The sequence below is a fragment of the Thamnophis elegans genome, chromosome 7 (assembly GCF_009769535.1).
Source record: "Thamnophis elegans isolate rThaEle1 chromosome 7, rThaEle1.pri, whole genome shotgun sequence".
In the NCBI taxonomy this organism is placed as follows: domain Eukaryota; kingdom Metazoa; phylum Chordata; class Lepidosauria; order Squamata; family Colubridae; genus Thamnophis; species Thamnophis elegans.
In genome coordinates, this window is record NC_045547.1 from 26,001,856 (window position 1) to 26,023,503 (window position 21,648).

Consider the following 21,648-nt stretch of genomic DNA (forward strand, 5'->3'; position numbering starts at 1 on the left):
TTTTCCTTAAGGTAAAGTGTCCATTTTCATGCCATGCCATGTCAAGAAAAAAACCAAGGGAAACTAAGCAGTTCTATTACAGCATATTGTTAGTTTGTGTGTCAATTCCAAGGCATATTTTAAAGATGTGCAATAGCATCTTTACTGATGTTATGCTATTCTGGTGCGCATCTGGTCCATGACCCTCCATTTGACTCTTCTGTAGGTTGTTGTGAATTCAGATGAAGACAGATAGGATATTGGTGCTGAGTTGAAACTGCAGCCCTCAAATTTAAAACCAGAAGTCCCTAATCATTTGGTGAATAGCATTGCAAAAGGCTACACATAAGGCATGACCGATCCAATTTTACAACATGTTTTATGATAGTTATTAAATGAACATTTCTGCCTTTAAGCAGTCATTAAGCAAACCCATTGTTCGCTATAGTAGAGTTTTGTTGAAAACTGGGACTGAGTGCTGGTTTTACTGTCCTAAAAATGCAGTTACTGAAAATAGATATAAAAGTTACTGTGTTGCCAAGTTCCCAAATTGTGGACACAAGAGTTGAGAAGGTGACTGTCAGAACTTTGGATCTGGATTGTAAGTCCCCCTTTTCAGTTAGTGTTCTGCCCCAGCAATGACTTTCCATGATCTGTCCCATCACATAGTGTAAAAAGTGTGTGGTTTCCTATATCCCTCGATGAGCGGAGGCGATGAGAGGAGACGCGTTCTGCCCCATCCCAGTTAACAAAGGGCGATTCAGAGAGTGACCGGTAATAAATCACTTTTCCCGGGCAGAATACCCGCTGCCCAATCAGGGAACACAGGTGTGGTCACATGTTATGGAACTACATTTCCTACAAGGCAGTTCCGCCTACATTTCGCATAAGGTGGTTATATTTCCCATGAGGTAGTTTTTTAAAGGAAACAGTTCTTAATTCCTACACATTAGCTGTATACTTTTGGGACAGCACAGTTAGGCTGTAACTTTGGTCGCTAAGTAACCAGTTGTAAACCAAAGACTAGCTATTACAGTGTTCATTAAATACAATAGGACTTGTCAGGAAAAATTGACATTGGATTGACAGAATCTTTGTGAAAGTTTAGTGGCTCTTCAAAGAATGATGAGTCTTGTCTATATAATAATTTTAAGTTGGGCAAGATCTGTAATATTGCAGTAATAATACAACGATGAAAATTTTTTTTTCTATATAAATTGGACACATTGGGCTAAGCCATTATTTGTTTAACCATGGCGTATTCAATAAATTAAATTAGGTTAATTTATATTACAAATTCAACAATAATTAGATGTGGCATGCTAAGCCAGAAACAAACTAAATTGCATGAATCCAGTCATAATGTACAGTAAGTGAAAAAATAATTAGCAAATTTCATTTTGCAGGGGTGTGTGTGTGTGTGTGTATAATTAGCAAATTTCATTTTGCAGTTATGTATTTGGGATATATGTGTGTGTGTGTGTGTGTGTGTGTGTGTGTATATATATATATATATATCCCAAATACATAACTGCAAAATGAAATTTGCTAATTCTTTTTTTCACTTACATTATATCCCAAATTCACAGTGAAGACAATTGACACCACTATTTAGGTTTGAAGTGGTCCATTTTTGCCCCATAATCCACAGCCAGCTAGATTGCATTTACTTGGAATTATGGGGATCGTACCCAGTGGATCTAGAGGACTCAGTGCAGACTCCATTACAGAATCCATTTTTTTGAACCAGGTCTAATGTTATATGTAAAGGTTGTCAAATCCCCAAATGGGTTTTAATAACTTTTTAAATATATATATATATATATATATATATATATATATATATATATATATATATATATATATATATATATATATGTATGTAGGTCTCTAGTTGTTCGGGTTTTCTCCCGCGTAGAATTGGAGATGTCTTGGCGACGTTTCGACGAAGTCACATTCGTCATCTTCAGTCACTACTCCTGGAAACACCAAACCTGAAGTAGTCAGCAGCAGCCTGAAGATGACGAATGTGACTTCGTCGAAACGTCGCCAAGACATCTCCAATTCTACGCGGGAGAAAACCCGAACAACTAGAGACCTACATACTAACACCCGCGAAAACCTCAGAAAACATATATATATATATATATATATATATATATATATATATATATATATATATATATATATATATATATATATATTTATCCTGCCTATATTATTTTTACAAATAACTCAAGGCAGTGAACACCTAATAATTCTTCCTCCTCTTTTCCCCCACAACAACAACCTTTGAGGTGAGTTGGGCTGAGAGCGTGACTGGCACCATCCAGCTGGCTTTCATCCCTAAGGTGGGACTAGAACTCAGTCTTCCTGTTTCTAGTCTGGAAAAAAAAAACATTTGAGGTTTAGCGCTAGCACTAGCGCTTAGGCTTATATACCGCTTTACAGTGCTTTACAGCCCTCTCTAAGCAGTTTACAGAGTCAGGATATTGCCCCCAACAGTCTGGGTCCTCATTTTACCCACCTCTGAAGGATGGAAGGCTAAGTCAACATTGAGCCTGGTGAGATTGGAGCTGCCAATTTGCAGGCAGCCTGCAGTCAGCAGAAGTAGTGTGCAGTACTTCAGTCTAACCACTGTACCACCGTGGCTCAGGTTTGACATAGCTTGGTTTACCATAGGTTGTTGGTTTGTGAAAGAAAGAAAAAAGAAAGAATGAGAAAAAAGAAAGAAAAAGAAAGAAAGAAAAAGAAAGAGAAAAAGTTGTGTATCTGTGCTGATACCCAAATTTTTACAGCCAGGTCTGGTAGGTGCAAAGTTACCATTATCAAATATTTTTCTTACACAGAAATTAGATTCACTCATCATACTAAATTATATTGTGGTTTCTTTTTAATCTAGTGTGTTGTAACGATATTAAAAACATTGGTTTGTTTGAACCCAGATAACAAATTCAATAAAATATTACAAAAGCTTACATGATCTCCACTTCAGGAAGATGGGAACATAAATAAATAATGGTATTTCTAATACAAAGTATCTAACAGCACTGCAAACTGTCAAATTCTTTCTCTTTCCTAATTAAATTGTCGTTTCACTTATTGTACTAGAATTAGAAATCTTTTGGCCATATGTAACAGGGATAGGAATGTGGACAGTGGAATCCATAGGAGGAGTAGGGCTGGAGACAACAACTTGACCTTCCAGAAGGCCACAAGAGGCTATCAAGTGATACTGTGATATCCCTGAAAGGCGTGGGGAGGGGATTTTTTTGGGTGGGGGGGGAGGATTAAGGTAGACTTAGAAGCAGGAGACTACTATCTGTGCACTTAATACCACTCCGTCTCCTGGCTAAAATCACACTAGTGAAATCTATTGATTTTGCCTCCAAAATTGAGAAGTTCCATTTTGAGGCACTGTGGAAACTCATTACCCACTCCCGATATACAGTATAGTTGTGACAGTGTTTGGGTCAATATTTTCACCTTCAGTTTGTTGCTATCTTAAACCAATGTGCTATGCATTTCTGAACTTCTGGTTGAACTATTAAAAATTTCATCCACCTATTCACCCACTCACAAATGCATATTGGCTCTTATGCATTTTATGCATCTATAATAAAACAAAAAGTCAATGTTTGCTTGGAGATCGAGACGTTCCTCGTTTTCGTAGGCTTTGAATGTCACTGGAAATCAGCAAGAAACCCTAAGAAGATATACAAAAACATATTTAATTGCAGATTTATAACAGCTTGATTATTAGAAATCTCACTTCTCACTGTTTTGTGAATTGAATTCTAGAAATAAGTAGCTTATGATTGACAAAAAGAAATAAAAACAGTCATGTCATCGGTATTATGGAGTCATTGTGGGTGGGATGGGTGGTTGTAAACATTTATTTAATAAATAAATAATATAAATATTTTAGTTACAGAAATACAAATATTTGTGGATATGTTTTATATGTTTGTTTGGTCATAAAGGGGGTCTGAATAGGACATACTGAAAATTCATTTATTTATTTCTCAAATTTGGAGACCACCTATCTCTTTCATGGAGCAACTCACTATATTGGAAGCACAACATGACAACTTTCTGACAATTATCATCTAATCTAAATACATCATCCTAATCATCTTTTATTTTTCACTCTGGGGATATAAGATAAGAATTGACATTACCAAATCTTACCTCATACATTCTAATACTCGGCTTCATAAGAATCACTGGGTCCAAGACAGACAGAGGAAATTCATCCTTTAGTTTAACTTAATAAAACATAGAAAAAAAGAGTATGGTAGTTATGACTAGGTAGTTATGACTAGATTTTTAAATTGCATGCATTCCTTAATCTAAAAGCTTAATATGTTGTATATTATTGATCAAATATGAATATTTTAACATTTGTTTTATTTTTTATTCAGCAAAAAGTAATTTATACTTTCTTTAAAAAGTTTAATATTACATCTCATTTTAAAGACAGGAAAGAAAGGCACTGAGATCAACATTTTTTTTGCAGTTGTTATGCTGTATTTGGATTCCACTGAATTTGTGAATACAAAAGTAGTTATTTTGTAGGTAGTATAGTACTGATCACATGAATGGTTATTCTGAGTAACTGTTATGCAGGGATTAAAACCTAAACTATACAACAGATACATTTTAACCACAAGGCTTAGAAGTTCTTGATTAGCCTCTCTACTCTGGTATTGGATTTTAACTTGGTTTATGGCCATACTGGCTGGAATTTACAGGAAATTATATTTACAAGTCTTTAGTATATTTGAACCTGGCTTAGAAACAAAAGTAATCAAAGAAACAAGAAATTTAGAGAAAGAAAGATGAAGCGATGCTTACAATTGGCTGCTGGAATTATTCCAGTTCGTAAAATGTAAGACAAGAAATTATCCAGAAGTGAAGCCTGCAATGTAAAACAAAGGTTAACTTTTCTTCAGTAAGAGAACTGGGATGACAGTGTTTAAACAGGATTATTTATTTTTATCAATATATCAATGGATGATATATTCCACCAGCAAAGTGACCTGATGCTATGTACAGAAAACAATTTTCTAAGTTTCCTAATAATTTCTAATTTAGACTGAAAATTATTTGCTTCCCATTTTTGCAGCCTTTCCCTAAACCCTATACAATATTATATTTGCTCATTATTTTATTTGCATTTTTAAAAATTTAATAACATTTCTCATAAACCTTTGTTCTACTATTTTTTGCAATAATGTACACATTATTGAAAGAAATTATCTTGAAAATGAAGCATCAACTTCTTATGGAAGAAAATTCAAATTCCCAGCCTGAAGCATGCTGTTGAATCTCAAGAATCGTATAAAATGTCTCTGTATCTGTGTATGTGTATGTCTGTGTTAAAAGGACCCTAAAGGTGGAGGATGCCACAGACAGTTCAGTGAAGAGTGAATATACTCAATAATAATACAACAATACTAACTACCTGTAGAAAGATAGAAAATGGGAAACTGAAGAGATACTAAATGCAGAATCTAAGAATGGTAACTGGTAGAATTCCCCTCAGTCCTTTGTCTCACAAATTCCTTTTTCATTTTTAGATATAAAACACTATATAGTGAAATAGTTCTCAAGAAAACAATAGGGGAAGGGGCAATCATACTGAAATATTATTGGAAAGAAAGTTAAAATTAAAGGAAAAGAAAAAAATAATGGGATCAATCACCAGGACAGCCTATTTTATAGAATTTAATAGTTCTATGAAGAAAATTTAAAAGGTGAAGTATGGTAATATGCTTTCTAAGCCATTCATTTCTATCTGCTAAAAGTTGCACCTGCTTATTTTCCCTAGAGGCTGAAATTTACCTCAAAGAGGCCAACATTGGAATGAACCAGGGAGATGTGGAAACTGCAAAAAAAGAAGGCATAATCAGAGATTACTAACATGACCAAGATAGTAATGTTAGTATGGCATTGCTGATGGATTGTTGGTCTTGAATAAGAAAAAATGGGGCTCAGATTTCTCTCAATGATCTTAATCACTCACACTGGGGCAATCCACACTTCCTGTTTGCTCAGGTGTGAGGACAACCCACCCATTGTTTCAAGAGAGTAGGCAGAGGCGATATCACCTCTAGCCCACCTCTAGGCTGCTGGTAAGGCAAGCCCTCCCCATGTTCTGGACTTTTAAAATAGATTCAGCAGAGGAAGGATGCCATCTTGTCCCTTCTTCTGTATTTTTCTTCAAACAGGGAAGTTCTTACTTCCATGTTTTCACTGGCTAAAATTGAGTTTTGTCAAGTTTCCCCTCTTAGCCCCTTGAACTGTTTTTTAAAGGTTTGTAATGGAATAGTGAAATGTGGGAGATTCCTTTATGTCTACCTTAAAGACATATTTTTAAGATATGGGTATCTGGGTATAACTGAAGAAAGTTCAGCATTGTACAGGATGGAAACCATAAGTTTATTTTTCACAAACAGTAAAATTTTACCAATTGTATCTTATTGTTAAATTCACAACTATGCTGGGTACTATCACAATTACTCCAGTGTTCAGTAATGATTTTTATACACAGTATTTCCCATCCATATAGCCGTACAATCATATCCAATCCCAGAGTTTTGAGTCCCTTTCTAAGCAATCAAGACATGTGCATTTTCTTTGATAAGAGTTAAATTGATTCATCATGATTCAGTTTGAAAGAGGAGATAAAATGTGAGTTGGCCATAACACTCCATGTATATTGCAAAAGCTTCTTTCCTACGTTTACATCTTTGATTATCATCCCTCAACCTGATGTACTCCATTTCACAAATACAGCTCCATAATACAATTGCAGCATGACCTTTTTATATTTTATATTTATTTTAAGCTGCCATACTTTTAAATACTAGATCAATCAATTTAAGCAGTTTTGGGATACAATGGATTAAAAATCTAACAAAGGTTTTTACCTGCTCAAACACAATGTAGTTAGCAACTTCCGGTTAAATATAAACAAATCTGCATGAGTTCTGGTTGTCTGTGAAAATGAAATGTTACTATATAGTAAGTAATTCTTTTACAGTTAGACAGCTGCTGAAATAGTATCTGAGAAAGACCTTGGGATTCAAGGCAAAGTGATGTTGCCTAGAGAATGGTTGGATAAGAGACAGCATAGCCCCCTGCTAAATACTGGATGGAACAAGATACTCTGAAGGGACCCTTTCTAGTTTCTTGGACTATAAATGAGATGGTGAGAGAATTGCACTTTCAGACAGGCAAGATTGAGGTCTGCCTTACCAGGTAGATCAGACAGGAAACACAATCAGATAAGATAATTTTACTTTATATTGTAAAGCTACATTAATAGAATCTTGCAACTCTGAAAATTCCTTCCTTCTCTCTAGAGTTCCTGCTGGCTTCCCAATTTACTTTGACTATTGAATGCTTGCAGGGAGAAAATTTGTTTTGTTTGTTTGTTTTGTTTTGCCTTTATTTGTATGCCGCCCTTTTCCCTGGGGGGACTCAGGGCGGCTCACAATTCAAAAGAGGGAGGGGGAGAAGACAAACAATAGACAATACAGCATGTTAAAAAGAAAACACAACAATCGCACAATTCGAGTGGGGCTACAATCTTAACCCCAGGCCAGCCGGGACAGCCAGATCTTTAAAGCGTCGCGGAAGGACTGGAGGGTGGTGAGAGTCCGAATCTCCACGGGGAGTTCGTTCCAAAGGGACGGAGCAGCCACCGAGAAGGCTCTCCTCCGGGTAGTTGCCAGTTTGCACTGGCTAGAAGATGGGATTCGGAGGAGGCCTAATCGATGCGATCGAATCGGTCTAGTGGAGGTAATTGGCAGTAGGCGGTCTCTCAAGTACCCAGGCCCACTACCATGAAGGGCTTTATAGGTGATAAGTAGCACCTTGAAGCGCACCCGGAAATCAACAGGTAGCCAGTGCAGCTCGCGGAGGATAGTTGTTACGTGGGTGAACCGAGGTGCACCCACAATCGCTCGCGCGGCAGCATTCTGGACTAGCTGGAGTCGCCGAATGCTCTTCAAGGGCAGCCCCATGTAGAGCACATTGCAATATTCCAGCCTAGAGGTCACAAGGGCACGAGTGACTGTTGTGAGGGCCTCCCGGTTCAGGTAGGGACGCAACTGTTGTACCAGGCGAACCTGGGCAAATGCCCCCCCTGGTCACAGCTGACAAATGATGTTCGAAGGTCAGCTGTGGGTCCAGGAGGACTCCCAAGTTGCAAACCCTGTCTGAGGGGCGTATAATTTGACCCCCCCAGCCTGAGAGATGGAGTACTTGGCCAATTCATGGGAGGGAAGCACAACAGCCACTCGGTCTTTTCTGGATTGAGCACAAGCTTGTTAACCCCCATCCAGTCTTTAACAGCATCCAGCCCCTGGCTCATCACATCCATCGCTTTGTTGAGTTGGCACGGGGCGGACAGATACAACTGAGTATCGTCCGCATATTGATGGTACTTTATCCCGTGCCGTCGAATGATCTCACCCAGCGGTTTCATGTAGATGTTGAAAAGAAGGGGGGACAGGACCGAACCCTGGGGCACCCCACACGTTAGGGGCCTAGGGGTCAATCTCTGCTCCCCAACTAACACCGACTGCGACCTGTCCGAGAGGTAAGAGGAGAACCACTGTAAAACAGCGCCTCCCACCCCCACCTCCCGCAGTCGTCGCAGAAGGATACCATGGTCGATGGTATCGAAAGCCGCCGAGAGGTCAAGGAGCACCAGGATGGAGGCATGGCCTCCATCCCTGGCTCTCCAGAGATCATCGGTCAACGCAGTCCAAGCCTGCCAGGCAATTGAGTGCTGCTATCAGGTGGGAGAGGAAGTGAGAATGTGTGTGGATGTGCTGGTTAGGAGGAAGGATAGTTGAGAATTCATGAGAGGTGCCATATGGGTCAGGAAAGATATACAGGTGTGTATGAGAGATTCCAAGTGGGTTCGTTCGGATAAATGAGGGGGATGACATGAGTCAGGAAATGTTCACAGAGATGCATGAGAGGTACCATACAAGTGGGGTAGGGCATGTGAGGGGGTGGGGGTGGGGACATGGGCTGGAAAGGATGTAGAAGGATACATAAGAGGTGCATGTAGATTGGGGAAGATGCCTGGGGAACAGAAGAAAATGCATACAGGTCCGTTCCCTTCCATTCCGTTGTGCTGCTGCCAGGTAGAGTAGGGACTGAGAAATTGCAAGAATGGCTGGGAAACTGTCACAGAAGGAATATTGATAATGAGGGTCATGCGACTGCAGCAGCAGCCTGGCAACTGAAGCAGCCAAACTTTCTCAAATTTCATTTTATTTTATTTGGAGATGTAAAATGAAAACAATTGCTATGAATAACATGTACCCTTTCAGTGACTTTTGAATAATTTAGGCAGAAGTAAGCCAGTTGTTTTGAACTTTAACTTTCATGAGGGCAAATGAGTCAAAAAACTAAAATTCTAATCTAAAACATCTGGGTTACCTATAGCCTATCCTTAGAATACAGTTAGATTTGAGATGGATCAGGGAACTATTTTATAACCAACATCCAAGCATGGAGGCGGGGTGGGCTCTTAACAGTCTCAGTAAGATGAAAAATTTGCAGGATGGCTCATAACTTCACATATTCCTACAAACAGGTCTAGAGAGAATTGGATAGTGTAAGACTTACTATATTCAAGGTGAACATGGATTCGGTGGTTGAGTTTGGCATCTTTGCCAATACTTCCATAGAAGCAGAAAACTCCAGAATAGATTTATTGTCATGCAGGCTAATCACAGGTGCATCAATGATTCTTATGTTCATAATTACTGGAAGTGGCTTTGCATAAATATGAGCTATCTGTAGAGTTTAAAAGTAGAAACCAAGTTTCAGAAAAATTAAAACAGGGTTTTAAAAATGTAAACAGCAAGTTTCAAAGAGATTAAAAAACACTTACAGTAGGAATGATGCTCTCCAATGCATCTGTGGTTAAGTTGAAATAAGAAGAAAGCTGTAAAATGAAATGACATGTTAGGTTATCTTACAAAAATTATGTGGCTTTATAGGGATTTAATTATCTGGAGAGACAATGGTCTCCTTTTCACCTATGTAATGTGTTCCAACAGGGGCTGGACAGGTCAATTATTTACCAGGGTGCTTTAATTTACTGTAGCCCCCTAAATGCACTTCTCTGTTTTTAAAAAGAATGTTCTGATTCAATTTTCTTACTAGCAAATAGAGTTTGCCAAACCTTTGTTCAAAAATACTTCTATTTAATAGAAGCCTTTAGTACATATGATAGCCATAAGCAAATTAAGCCTGCAGAATATTATTTCTATTTTCGTTTGAAGGTGAAAAATGTAATTAGCAAGGAAAGGAGGGATGAACAAAGATGAATTTGGAGGGAGCCTTGGTATAACTCCCAGATTCTTAGCTGTTTTTAAATTAAATCCAGAAATATTAAGGTATAGGAGTTATTAAATAGTTCTGTACTAAGAGTTTCACAAATGAAAGCAAGTCATTAGATCCCACCCCAACCTCAAGATATTACTAAAGATTAAAGGTTGATGCCATTTGGAATTCCTTTGAACAACAGCCAAGAGGTGCTGTATGAGCTGTCATTTGACAGAATACACTTCTAAATAAACAGATGTGTTGGGATTGCAATTTTCAGAATCTATATGCTTCAGAATGTAGTTGTCATAGAAAAAAATTCCAGAGGGTTAATAGAGTATGTCTATGCAAAGCCAAGATATCAGATAGATGTGAAGGAAAAAAATGGCTCATATTACTAAGAACTGTTTGCAACTCCTAGAAGCCTTTCTATGAATGCTTCTGAATCCATTTTTCCATGACAAATCCCTTCTTCAGTCAGTTCTCTTTGGCAAGATGAAGTCCTTTTCTTCATTAATTCCTATCTCGTGCAGCCTTATGAACTGTTGACCTGAAGGACTGTCCACTCAGTCTTGATTAGACAGAAACTATATCTACATGATATTTAGTATCCCTACTGCCAATACCTAACTTGTTTCTTTTGCCTTTGTTCCCAGCTACCGGTACTTTCAGGCTCCAATTTGAAGGTGTCATAACAAGGACAAACAAGGCGTCATAACCCTAGCCCCAGCAACTGAAGTCTCACTCACTCATGAACTAGAGAGGGGATAAAGCAGTTGTGGGATTCAATTTTTTTTTACTACTGGTTCTGTGGGTATGGCTTTGTGGGTGTGGCTTGGTGGGCATGGCAGGGGAAGGATACTGTAAAATCTCCATTCCCTCCCCACTCCAGGGGGAAAATCCCCATTCCCTCCCCATCAGCTGGGACTCGGGAGGCAGAGAATAGATGGGGGCAGGCCAGTCACAGGTGGTATATACCAGTTCTCCAAACTACTCAAAATTTGCACTACCGGTTCTCCAGAAATGGTCAGAACCTGCTGAATACCACCTCTGGGATAAAGGCAAAGCCATCGAAATATAACAGAAAATAGGCTTCACTTGGACATGTTTGTATCATGATTAGTTGCAAGTAGAAAGAAAGGCCCATAGTAAACTATGTCAAGGAGAAGGCTGGTCTTGGGCAGGATTTTAAATGGCAGACTAATACATAACATCCCTTTCTTTAAAACATAGTGCTTTGCACTTACCATTTCCTCTTGCTCAGCAGAGATAGTAAAAGCACCAGAAGTGTAGTAAGCTAGTGAAGCAGACTGCAAAAAATATTCTGAGATTCCTATATAGAACATAGAGTTGTTCTCATTTAGAACAAAGGGAGTTGGCTTGAAGTGGGGCTCTGTGATTTCTTCCACTGGATAGACTGTTCCCTGAAAAGAATTTCAGAAGTGATAAGATATAGCTTGCAAATTTCGGCCTTTAAAATAAGTTTTCAGGGAACCAGATAATTGAAATGCATCCTTGAAATTAAGAGCATAAGACATATGGTCAGAGCACTAGAACCCTAAACATGGGAAACTCAAAAGTCAAACTTTAAAAAAATAATAATAATAAACTGTGACTTACAGATGTTCCTCAATTCTTGGACTATTTTAGCTTCACAACTGTTGCCACTAGCTAGAGTAGCAATAGCAATAGCAATAGCATTTAGACTTATATACCACTTCATGGTGCTTTTACAGCTTTCTCTAAGCGATTTACAGAATCAGCATCTTGCCCCCAACAATCTAGGTCCTCATTTTATCCACCTTGGAAGGATGGAAGGCTGAGTCATCCTTGAGCCTGGAGAGATTCTATCTGCCAAAGTGCTGTCATTACTGCACTCTAACCACAGCACCACCTCGGCTTACAGAGTAGGAAAACATTGGTGCAGCAAAAATAGCACTAATGTATTTCAATATCTCTTTGATATGGTTTGTCATCAAAGTTATTGCTGAGACAAAATGATGCTTATACTTTCAAGTGAATAACAAGAGATATCATAATGCAATTTCAGAAAATGTACATTATAAATAGATTAGACTTTACCTTTAAATCCAAGTTAATTGATGTTTCCAAGATAGTTGAAGAGTTTATCAGGGAATAGTCTATTACTGCAAAGTTACCAATCTGAGTTTGGACTGTTGGGATATGGGATAAAATTGTCAGGATTAGACAACGATGCTTAATGACAATAGGCAGGATGCAAACTAGTCCTGATAATGATTTTTTTAAACAAAAGTGATGGTACTAGTACAGGAGACTGCTTGACTAGTTACATAAATATTGTAAAGCTGTATTTTCATCATAACCCTAAGCATGCTTACTGAAGTATAAGTTTGCAAAATTTATGCATTTCTGCCTTATAAGTTCACAGCTGACTTTAGATTACCATTTGTCAGCTGTGACCCAGGTCCGCCTAATGCACCAATTGCAACCCTATCTGGATCGGGAGGCACTTCAGATAGTCACTCACGCCCTCGTCACCTCAAGACTGGATTACTGTAAAGCGCTCAACATGGGGCTGCCCTTGAAAAGTGTTCGAAGACTTCAGCTAGTCCAGAATGCAGCCACGCGAGCGATTGTGGGTGCACCTAGGAACACCCACGTTACACCTATCCTCCGCGAGCTGCACTGGCTGCCCATCAGTCTCCGGACTCGCTTCAAGGTGCTAGTTGTTACTTATAAAGCCCTGCATGGCATCGGACCTGGATACCTGAGAGACCACCTTCTGCCAATTACCTCCCAAAGACCGATTCGATCACACAGGCTCGGGCCTTCTCCGGGTCCCATCTGCCAGCCAGTGTCGGCTGGCGACTCCCCGGGGAGAGCCTTCTCTGTTGTTGCTCCGGCCCTCTGGAACGAGCTCCCCGTGGAGATCCGGACCCTTACTACCCTCCCGGCCTTCCGTAAAGCTATTAAGTCCTGGCTGTTCCGGCAGGCTGGGGGCTGTTGAAGTATCCAGCACCGCTCCATTTGTGACTGTTGTGTATTTTAATATTGTTTGTATTGTCTTATTTATCCCCTCCCCCATTTTATTGTGAGCTGCCTGGAGTCCTTCGGGATTGGACAGCATACAAAACCAATAAACGAAACGAACGAAACGATTTAGCATCAACCATTATTTTGGTCTTTTTGATGAGACCAGAATCCTCCAGAACAAACCATCTCTCATTCACCATCTAACTCATTTTTCTGTGCATTGAAGCAGGCTGGATTATATCTGGGCATTCATTCTCACTCTACAATTTTATGATTCTATAAAACAAGCACCAATTATTATATTTTTAAATTACAAAAATAACATTCTAGTCATCATTTTTCTTTTCAGAAACTCAACAATAGCATTTGTGAAACTATCCCATCATTAGTTTACTAGAACTGGAAGGTTTTATAAAACTAAAATGATTAACTCATTTTGTAAGAACAACCCAGAAAATATACCTGGATATTGGCTGAAGTCTTTATTAATCTGTTGGATCACAAAATTCATTTGCGGACACAACTATAGGAATGCAAGCAAAAATTATTATTCTAGTCAATGTTTATTTATATGTTAGTAATATGATATTCCTAAGACTTCATAAGTCTGTATATCTATACTTATATCTTGATTTATCCTGTATTTGAAGAATAATGATTTTAAAAATCTATCCATAAATTAAAAACATTTGTTGTAGTTAGTTAAATACATAACTGGTACTATAAATCTTATTCTAAATGCTTTGTCCCTTGTCAATGAAATCTATAGAAACCAAGCAAAATAGAATGTTTCTGAAAAATAGCCAAGTATGGCCCCAGATATCTTTCAAAAGGAAGCAAGCTCTATAATTCTGGAGCATCTAAATTCTGCTTCAGTGAAAAGAAAACATTCATTCATTGAGTGTCTCTCTATAGTCAGAGAGACTTTATTTAAGCAGAGAATATAATGTACAACAGCAATCCATAAATCAAAAATGATAATGATTCTGATGATTATGGAGCTGAACAATAAATATCCCAAATCAGATATTTAGAATATTTCAAGTGATTTATTTTGAATGTCTGATCTCATCTTCTTATTGCATTATTTGACAAAGTGACAAAATTAGTGGACCAGAGGAATACTGTTGATATAATTTACTTGGACTTCAGTAAGGCATTTGATAAAGTAGATCATAACCTACCACTAAAGTAGAAAAAATTGGGTTAGACAGCATCAACACCAGATGGATTCGTAACTGGCTGACCAACCGCACTCAACATGTAGTCCCTCAATGGAACTGCATCTACATGGAGGGAAGTATGCAGTGGAGTACCCCAAGGTTCTGTTTTAGGCCCAGTACTTTTCAACATCTTCATCAATGACTTGGATGAGGGGATAGATGGGAAACTCATCAAACTTGCAGATGCCACATTAAGCTGCCTTTTATAGTGTTTAATTGGTTAGTTTTGAAAATGTCTTTGTGATAATTTGTGCACATATATGATACACAACTTGCAAACTGCAAAGTACTTATAATCAGTGGTGGGATTCAGCCACTTTGCACCACTTTGGGAGAACCGGTTGTTAACTTTCTGAGCAGTTTGGTGTACTATTTGGTTCACAGTTTGGAAGAAATCATTAGGGTAAAGAATCGATTGTTAAATTATTTGAATCCCACCAATATTATAACATTTTTACACATATTAAGGCTCTTGTTATTTACTTTAATAAACACATTTTTAGAAGAAATTGGATTCAGGAAGAAAACATAATGAAATAAATCCTTGTGGCTTACATTTGTGGCCAGTATGTTACAGAGAGAATTTACCAGAGAAGCAGTTGAGTGTGTATACAACCATCTGAAAAAAAAAAAGCAAGAATATTAACTTGTGTTAATTAAATTTTCTATGTGTGCATCTATTATATGGGGAAATCAATCTCAATATTAGCTAGATGTTTAAACAATTCTAGATTTTTTAAAACTGATCCCTGTATTTTTTTGAAGGTGGGGATCAGCTGTAATGTTCTTGAACATGATTGAATCATAATTGAAGTCTTGTACTAGTTTTCTACTAAATGTTTCCAAATTTTTAATTAGAATATTTATTGCAAATAAATCTGAAGGTTTTTTTATAGAGAGAAACTGGTGGTATAGGTTCGAGATTTCAGCTATGACTTATATTTCCTGATGCTTATTAAAATCATTAGACATATTTTTCCTTCTTAATCAAACAAATCACCTGTATTTATTCAGTCAATTATGCTGAACCATCAGAAGTGAGTCTCAATAATGTACAGTAATTCCTAGGCTGGCTTTCTGTAGTATTATGGAATATTTTATTTCAGTAGTGAGTGGGATTCAATATTTTTTATTACAGGTTCTGTGGGTGTGGCTTGGTGGGTGTGGCTTGGCTTGGTGGGCATGGCAGGGGAAGGATACTGTAAAATCTTCATTCCCTCCCCACTCCAGGGAAAGGTTACTGCAAAATCCCCATTTCCTCCCGATCAGCTGGGACTCGGGAGGCAGAGAATAGATGGGGTGGGGCCAGTCAGAGGTGGTATTTACCAGTTCTCTGAACTACTCAAAATTTCCTCTACTGGTTCTCCAGAACTGGTCAGAACCTGCTGAACACCACCTCTGTATTATTTGTATTATTTGTAATAGTAAAAGCTACACATACTAGTGTTTAAAAACTGATAATCAAACTGTTTTAGGGATCCTAAAGTCAATACTTGCAAGTATACTTCTTAATTAGTACATTTTCCACTGTACCTATAAGATTGATTCAATGTGATGTCCACATCATCTACATTTCCTTTACAGCTCTCAAGCAACAATTTTAAATGACCGAATACATTCTGAGACACTTTTACGATTGCTGTGATGTTTACTCCTGAAATGAAGACAGCCCCACTTCCAGAATCTTTGCTGTGGACAATAAAACACAAATTTTCATTTTATTCTCATTCTCAAGAAAATGCCAGGATTGCTTTAGAATTAAATAACAAAATAACCACTAAGATATAATATATACACAACATATAATATATAATATACATGTCTAATAATCAAAGTAAAACACATGTTTCTATAAGAATAACAGCTCTTAATCATCAAAAATTAAAAGTTCATTTTTATTTTTCTCAAATAGAAAATTCAACAAACAAAGCAAGATAAAGGTTTGTCTCATTTCAAAGGTGTCAGTTTGACATCTCTGCCAGTTCCATTAATTCCACAATCCACTCTTCAGTTATGGGAAATTGTGTATCTTTCCACTTCTGATTGCTTAAATTGTATATTTTTATATGGTGTTTCTGCTTTTTTGTTTTAACCTTAGACTAAGGGGTTCCTATATTATATATTTCAATATCTATACTAAAGAAAGTCAGAAATTAACTTTTTAAATTTTCTTGTTGTTTCTTCTTTCACTTTGTCCTCCCATTTTTCCTTTTATTTTATATTTTATTTCTCTTTAAAATGTAATAAAGTTAATAAAAAATAAAATGCCAGGAAAGGTTTTGCTGAAGAACATGAAGGTGGGTTCTTTTTAGCAAGTAACATAGCTATTTTTTGAAAGCCTTTCTTAAAGATTCATCACAACTTCACTCATTTCTTGCTGACATCTCTGGATAGCACTAAATTATGGAAAGTTGATGCAAAATCTAAGCTATGTATAAATACACCCGAAGTACCTACCAGAAAAGCAATTCCACCCACTCAAAATAATGTACAGGTAGTCCTCAATTTATGACCACAATTGAGCCCAAAATTTCTGTTGCTAAGTGAGACATTTGATAAATTTTGCCCCATTTTACCAGCTTTCTTGCCATAATTGTTAAGTGAATCATAGCAGTTGTTAAAGTTAATAACCCGATTGTTAAATGAATCTGGTTTCCCCATTGACTTTGCTGGTCAGAAGGTGGTAGAAGGTGATCACTTGACCCTGGGACACTGCAAGTGTCATAAATATGAGACAACTGGTAAGCATCTGAATTTTGATCACGTGATCACAGGGATGTTGCAATGGTCATAAGTGTGAAAAATGGCCATAAAGTCACTTTTGTCAGTGCCTTTGTAACTTTGAATGGTCACTAAATAAACTGTTGTAAGTTGAAGTCAATCTGCAACCTCCTGAGATTTATGCTGTGGGTATATACAGTATCTGCATTCTTACAAAATTGGTTGTATTTTAGGCAGAATAAGATCATTGTCTTTGGTTGAAGATGCTGAGGGCAGCGAGATGCAGCTGCTCTCCTTAACTGCTTACTTTCCTTACTTCCTGAATCTCCCTATTTTCTATGTGATCCAGGATAAAAGTATCTTTTTAATTAATTGTGGGTTTTCCTTTACCTGCAAAAAATTAGAAGTTGCAGTTTTTTAGACATAAAATTTGTCTAAATATGTATTTCTTCAAGAGGCAGGCTGTCTTATCTTGCAAGATAAGGCAAACCTCCATAACCTTAACCTTAGACTGTCTACTGTTCCATTCATAAAAGGTCTGTAAGGGGCGTGCATAAGCGGACCAGCGTGCCTACCATTCCTGTCCTACTGTCCCCACTTATTCGTATCTATTTCCTGTATTCATAATCATGTTTATACTTATATCTGTTATCTTATACATGCTTGACAAAATAAATTAAATTAAATTAATTTTTTTATTCCTTTGCAACACCCTTCAATGAACTCAAGATAAAGCACATAAACCTAGTTTTTTAAAATTTATTTTGCAATATTGGTGAATTTTTAAAATTAAAATATAATAATGCGTTTGTGGTTGCCTTGTATATTCACGGTACTTTCACCATTCTGCCTTGACAATGTCCCTCCTGATTCAAACAGCCACTTTGGGGAACATTTTTTGACAGGAGCACAATGGAATAAAAGACTTGCATTTCCATCTCCTCCTCCTGGGACTATTATGCGTGCTTTAGAAAATGTGTGCAAGCATTTGAATTTGTAAAGCTGACATGATATTAATGTCTTGCCTTCATTGTTCCACTTACAATAGCCAGGTCTCCACGCTCCAATCCGCAGTGGCAATTGCTGAAGCATTTTCAACTAATAGTTTAATCCCAGTTCCAGAGATGAGAGACAAGGATGTATTGGGGAATTCCATGTTATTAATTCTTATCCTGTCAAACACCAAAATTATATTAGCTTGATTTAAACCACAATCCATGAACATAGGTAAGACTAGCAGGAATAGTATAATCCACCATCCAATTTCTGGTGAAACACTAAGCACCTACGGATTTTGTATCATGCACTTATATCTGTTTTTCCAAGCATTACAGAACTCAATGGACTCTACATGTGACTTTTTTTAGATGATATTAACCAAACTACATTTATTTATTGTATTATATTTAAGTGTTATGTCACTTTATTATATTTGTTTATTATATTTGTATACTGCCAAGCTTAAAAATGACTCAGTGACATTTGCCCTATAACTATATAAAACAAAGATAACACACACTTTTTTCACAATATCACAAATGAATTTAGAATCTATTGGCATTCTAAATTGTCCAGGTCATGCTTGTCCCAAAGGTGTTCTTTATAAGCAACTGGACTTTCCTGAATCCTGCAAGTTGTTCATGTGATGGGTGATGTTGCTGACCACAAGAGCAAAAAAGAAATCCCAGTTTTTTTTTGGGTCACAGTATCACAGGTAAGATGTTGACGATTCACTTCCCAAAGAGCCTTTAAAAAAACCTCTTGGTTTCAAGTTTCCAGAAGACCAGTTATAATTCAACCAGGATATTTAGAAAATGCTGCCCTTGGGGACCCATCACTTGATAGGTTTTTTTGGTATATTCTTAAGCAGCTGGACATATTTGTGTAGTAGAATAACTAGGCCTTCTATGTTCAGTGCCTGAATATATATTGCTCTGTGTTGCTGAAAGAAAGGCTAAATTTGCTCAGTTAGTGACTTAAACATGGCAGCAGTTTAATCTTCTACCATCCTTTGAGATTATTATTGATCATGGTAGTGGATCTGTGTACTTGGGAGACCGCCTCCTGCCAATCACCTCCTCTCGACCCATAAGATCTCACAGATTAGGCCTCCTCCGAGTGCCATCTGCCAGCCAGTGCCGGCAGGCAACTACGCGGAGGAGAGCCTTTTCAGTAGCAGCTCCGACCCTCTGGAACAATCTCCCCGTGGATATTCGTACCCTCACCACCCTTCAGACCTTCCGCACAGCCCTCAAGATCTGGCTATCCCGCCAGGCCTGGGGGTAAAGACCATAGTCCGCCCCCACCCGAATGTTGTATGAATGTTGCTTGGTTTTAATTATACATTGTGTTTTTATGTTATTGTATGTCTTCCCCTCCCATACAAGTTGTTAGCCGCCCTGAGTCCCCTCAGGGAAAAGGGCGGCCTATAAATAAACGCAACTGAAACTGAACTGAAACTGGTTAGTTTTATAGAGACTAGAAATGGCTGTTGAACCTTGCCCATAATAGAATGATAAGAGAAGCACATTACTAAATTGGGCTATATGAAACATTAATCAGAAACTGGAAGATGACTACAACATAACCATACTAGGTAATAGGAAACATAGCCATAGTAGGCTATCTCTTCAACTGGAAACCAGATTCCAATAAGTGCAGAAAGAACGCCTTCATTCATTCACCATTTCAAAACTAAAGGTGGAAAAAAAAATGAATCAAATGGGTTTTTTGGGCGTAGTAAAGAACTGGAACTTTGACAAATCTGTATTAAAACAGTGCTTGCTCCCAGACAGGGTTGTGAAATTAATGAGGTGTATATTGCCTAAGAGGGATAGAAAACCATTGGAAGTACTTAACACTGAGCTATACTAAAGGGCCCTGTTATGAAAACATTCCTTACTTTGAAATTGCGTACTTGAGTGCAAAAAAACCATATGTAGAGTCTCCATTCCAGTCTTCAAAGGTTTTTTCTTTTAATTTCTGCTTCAGAAGCTCTACTCCAAATTGATTACCTATAAGCATACAACATACATGTACACTGAAATAGTAATTTAAAGAAATTTGTGTTACTTCTTATTCTGCTTCTATGTTTTTATCAGTCTGGAGTGGTTGCTAGGAATGACTTAATTGCATTTTAAGTTACTAAAGTATTTTGAAAATGCCTTGGTCCATCCTATGCAGAATAGTATTAAAGAACTGCTAATAGTGATTGAGGGCCATGCATTATTTTATAATGGAATAATACAATGACACAAAAGTTTGGATAGTGGATATTGTAGTACTGGAAGCAGAAGAAAAAGAATTGAAGAAAATAACAAAATACAAAGGTTTACAAGAAAAAGTAAACAACAGTGGCAAAAGAAAGCAAAGAGAGTACTAATAGTAAATTGTATTTTGGGTGCAATTCCAAAACAGTTATTAAAATTATATGCTGCCAATTTCACCAAGGTTAAATCAACCACTTGAACATTATCACTATCACCAATGCAAAATCACCACCAATCAATTGCAAAAAACAGCTTTACTTGCTGGAATGATACCTTTAAATAACATCTGCCTATCCCACATCTTTGGAAAGGACTCAATAGGTCGATAAAAATGCCAAATCTAGCCTAACATCTTACTGATTATTATAACCAATTATTATATCCCACATTTCTTGTAAGAACTCAGAGGAAATTTCCTCTTAAGGGGAAGATACATTATTTATTAACCTTAACTGGTATAAGCAAGGTTGGCATTTGGGTCAACATCTTGATTAAATTTCCTCTGGTACACTCATTCTTCTGAAGGTTACAACATAGTCATAATTCCAAATATTTCTTCCATACTCACCATAGTCCAATGCTTTTTGTGTGATTTTCACTTTGATTCCTGGGTTAGCCTCAAGAAGCAGGATGGATAAGCCCAAGATAAGGAAAGTGATAGAAACTTTCATTCTCTTTCTTCCCCTCTTCCTCCCTTTTTTCACAGAAATGTATAAAGATAAATTAATTTTAAAAAAATGTGGTGACTAAATAAGTACTGTTTAACTATCTGACCGCACTCATTTAATTTTTTTCCAGAGGGAAAGAAACCTCCCATCCTTTAAAACTTAGCATCTTGATCATGAAAAGGCAATTATAAAGATGTGAAGGCATTCTGTATATTCTCAGAATCACATTTTTAAAAAAATATATCAGATCACTGAACTTTGGAATAAAATATTGACAATATTAAATCTTCCTTCATTTATAAGTGCTTACGCTGTTCTTATGACACTTTGCATGCAGTGAACTGGAATCAGTGAACACATTCTAATTTAGATTAGGTTGAAGTTAAACATCTCACAAAAATTAGCAATAAACGT

At 37.3% G+C, this 21,648-nt stretch overlaps 1 protein-coding gene across 1 annotated transcript; it reads right to left on the reverse strand.

Moving 5' to 3' along the window:
• Nucleotides 1-3,610: 3,610 nt before the first annotated feature.
• On the reverse strand, nucleotides 3,611-21,237 carry LOC116511249 (BPI fold-containing family C protein-like). Its single transcript, XM_032221120.1, has 13 exons — nucleotides 21,135-21,237; nucleotides 20,200-20,311; nucleotides 18,341-18,469; nucleotides 16,110-16,265; nucleotides 15,165-15,195; nucleotides 13,816-13,876; nucleotides 12,421-12,512; nucleotides 11,586-11,762; nucleotides 9,902-9,955; nucleotides 9,634-9,804; nucleotides 4,837-4,900; nucleotides 4,171-4,247; nucleotides 3,611-3,685 (listed from the first exon to the last, which is right to left on the reverse strand). The coding sequence occupies exons 1-13, from the start codon at nucleotides 21,235-21,237 to the stop codon at nucleotides 3,611-3,613; spliced, it is 1,302 nt and encodes a 433-aa protein (XP_032077011.1).
• Between the last annotated feature and the right edge of the window lie 411 nt (nucleotides 21,238-21,648).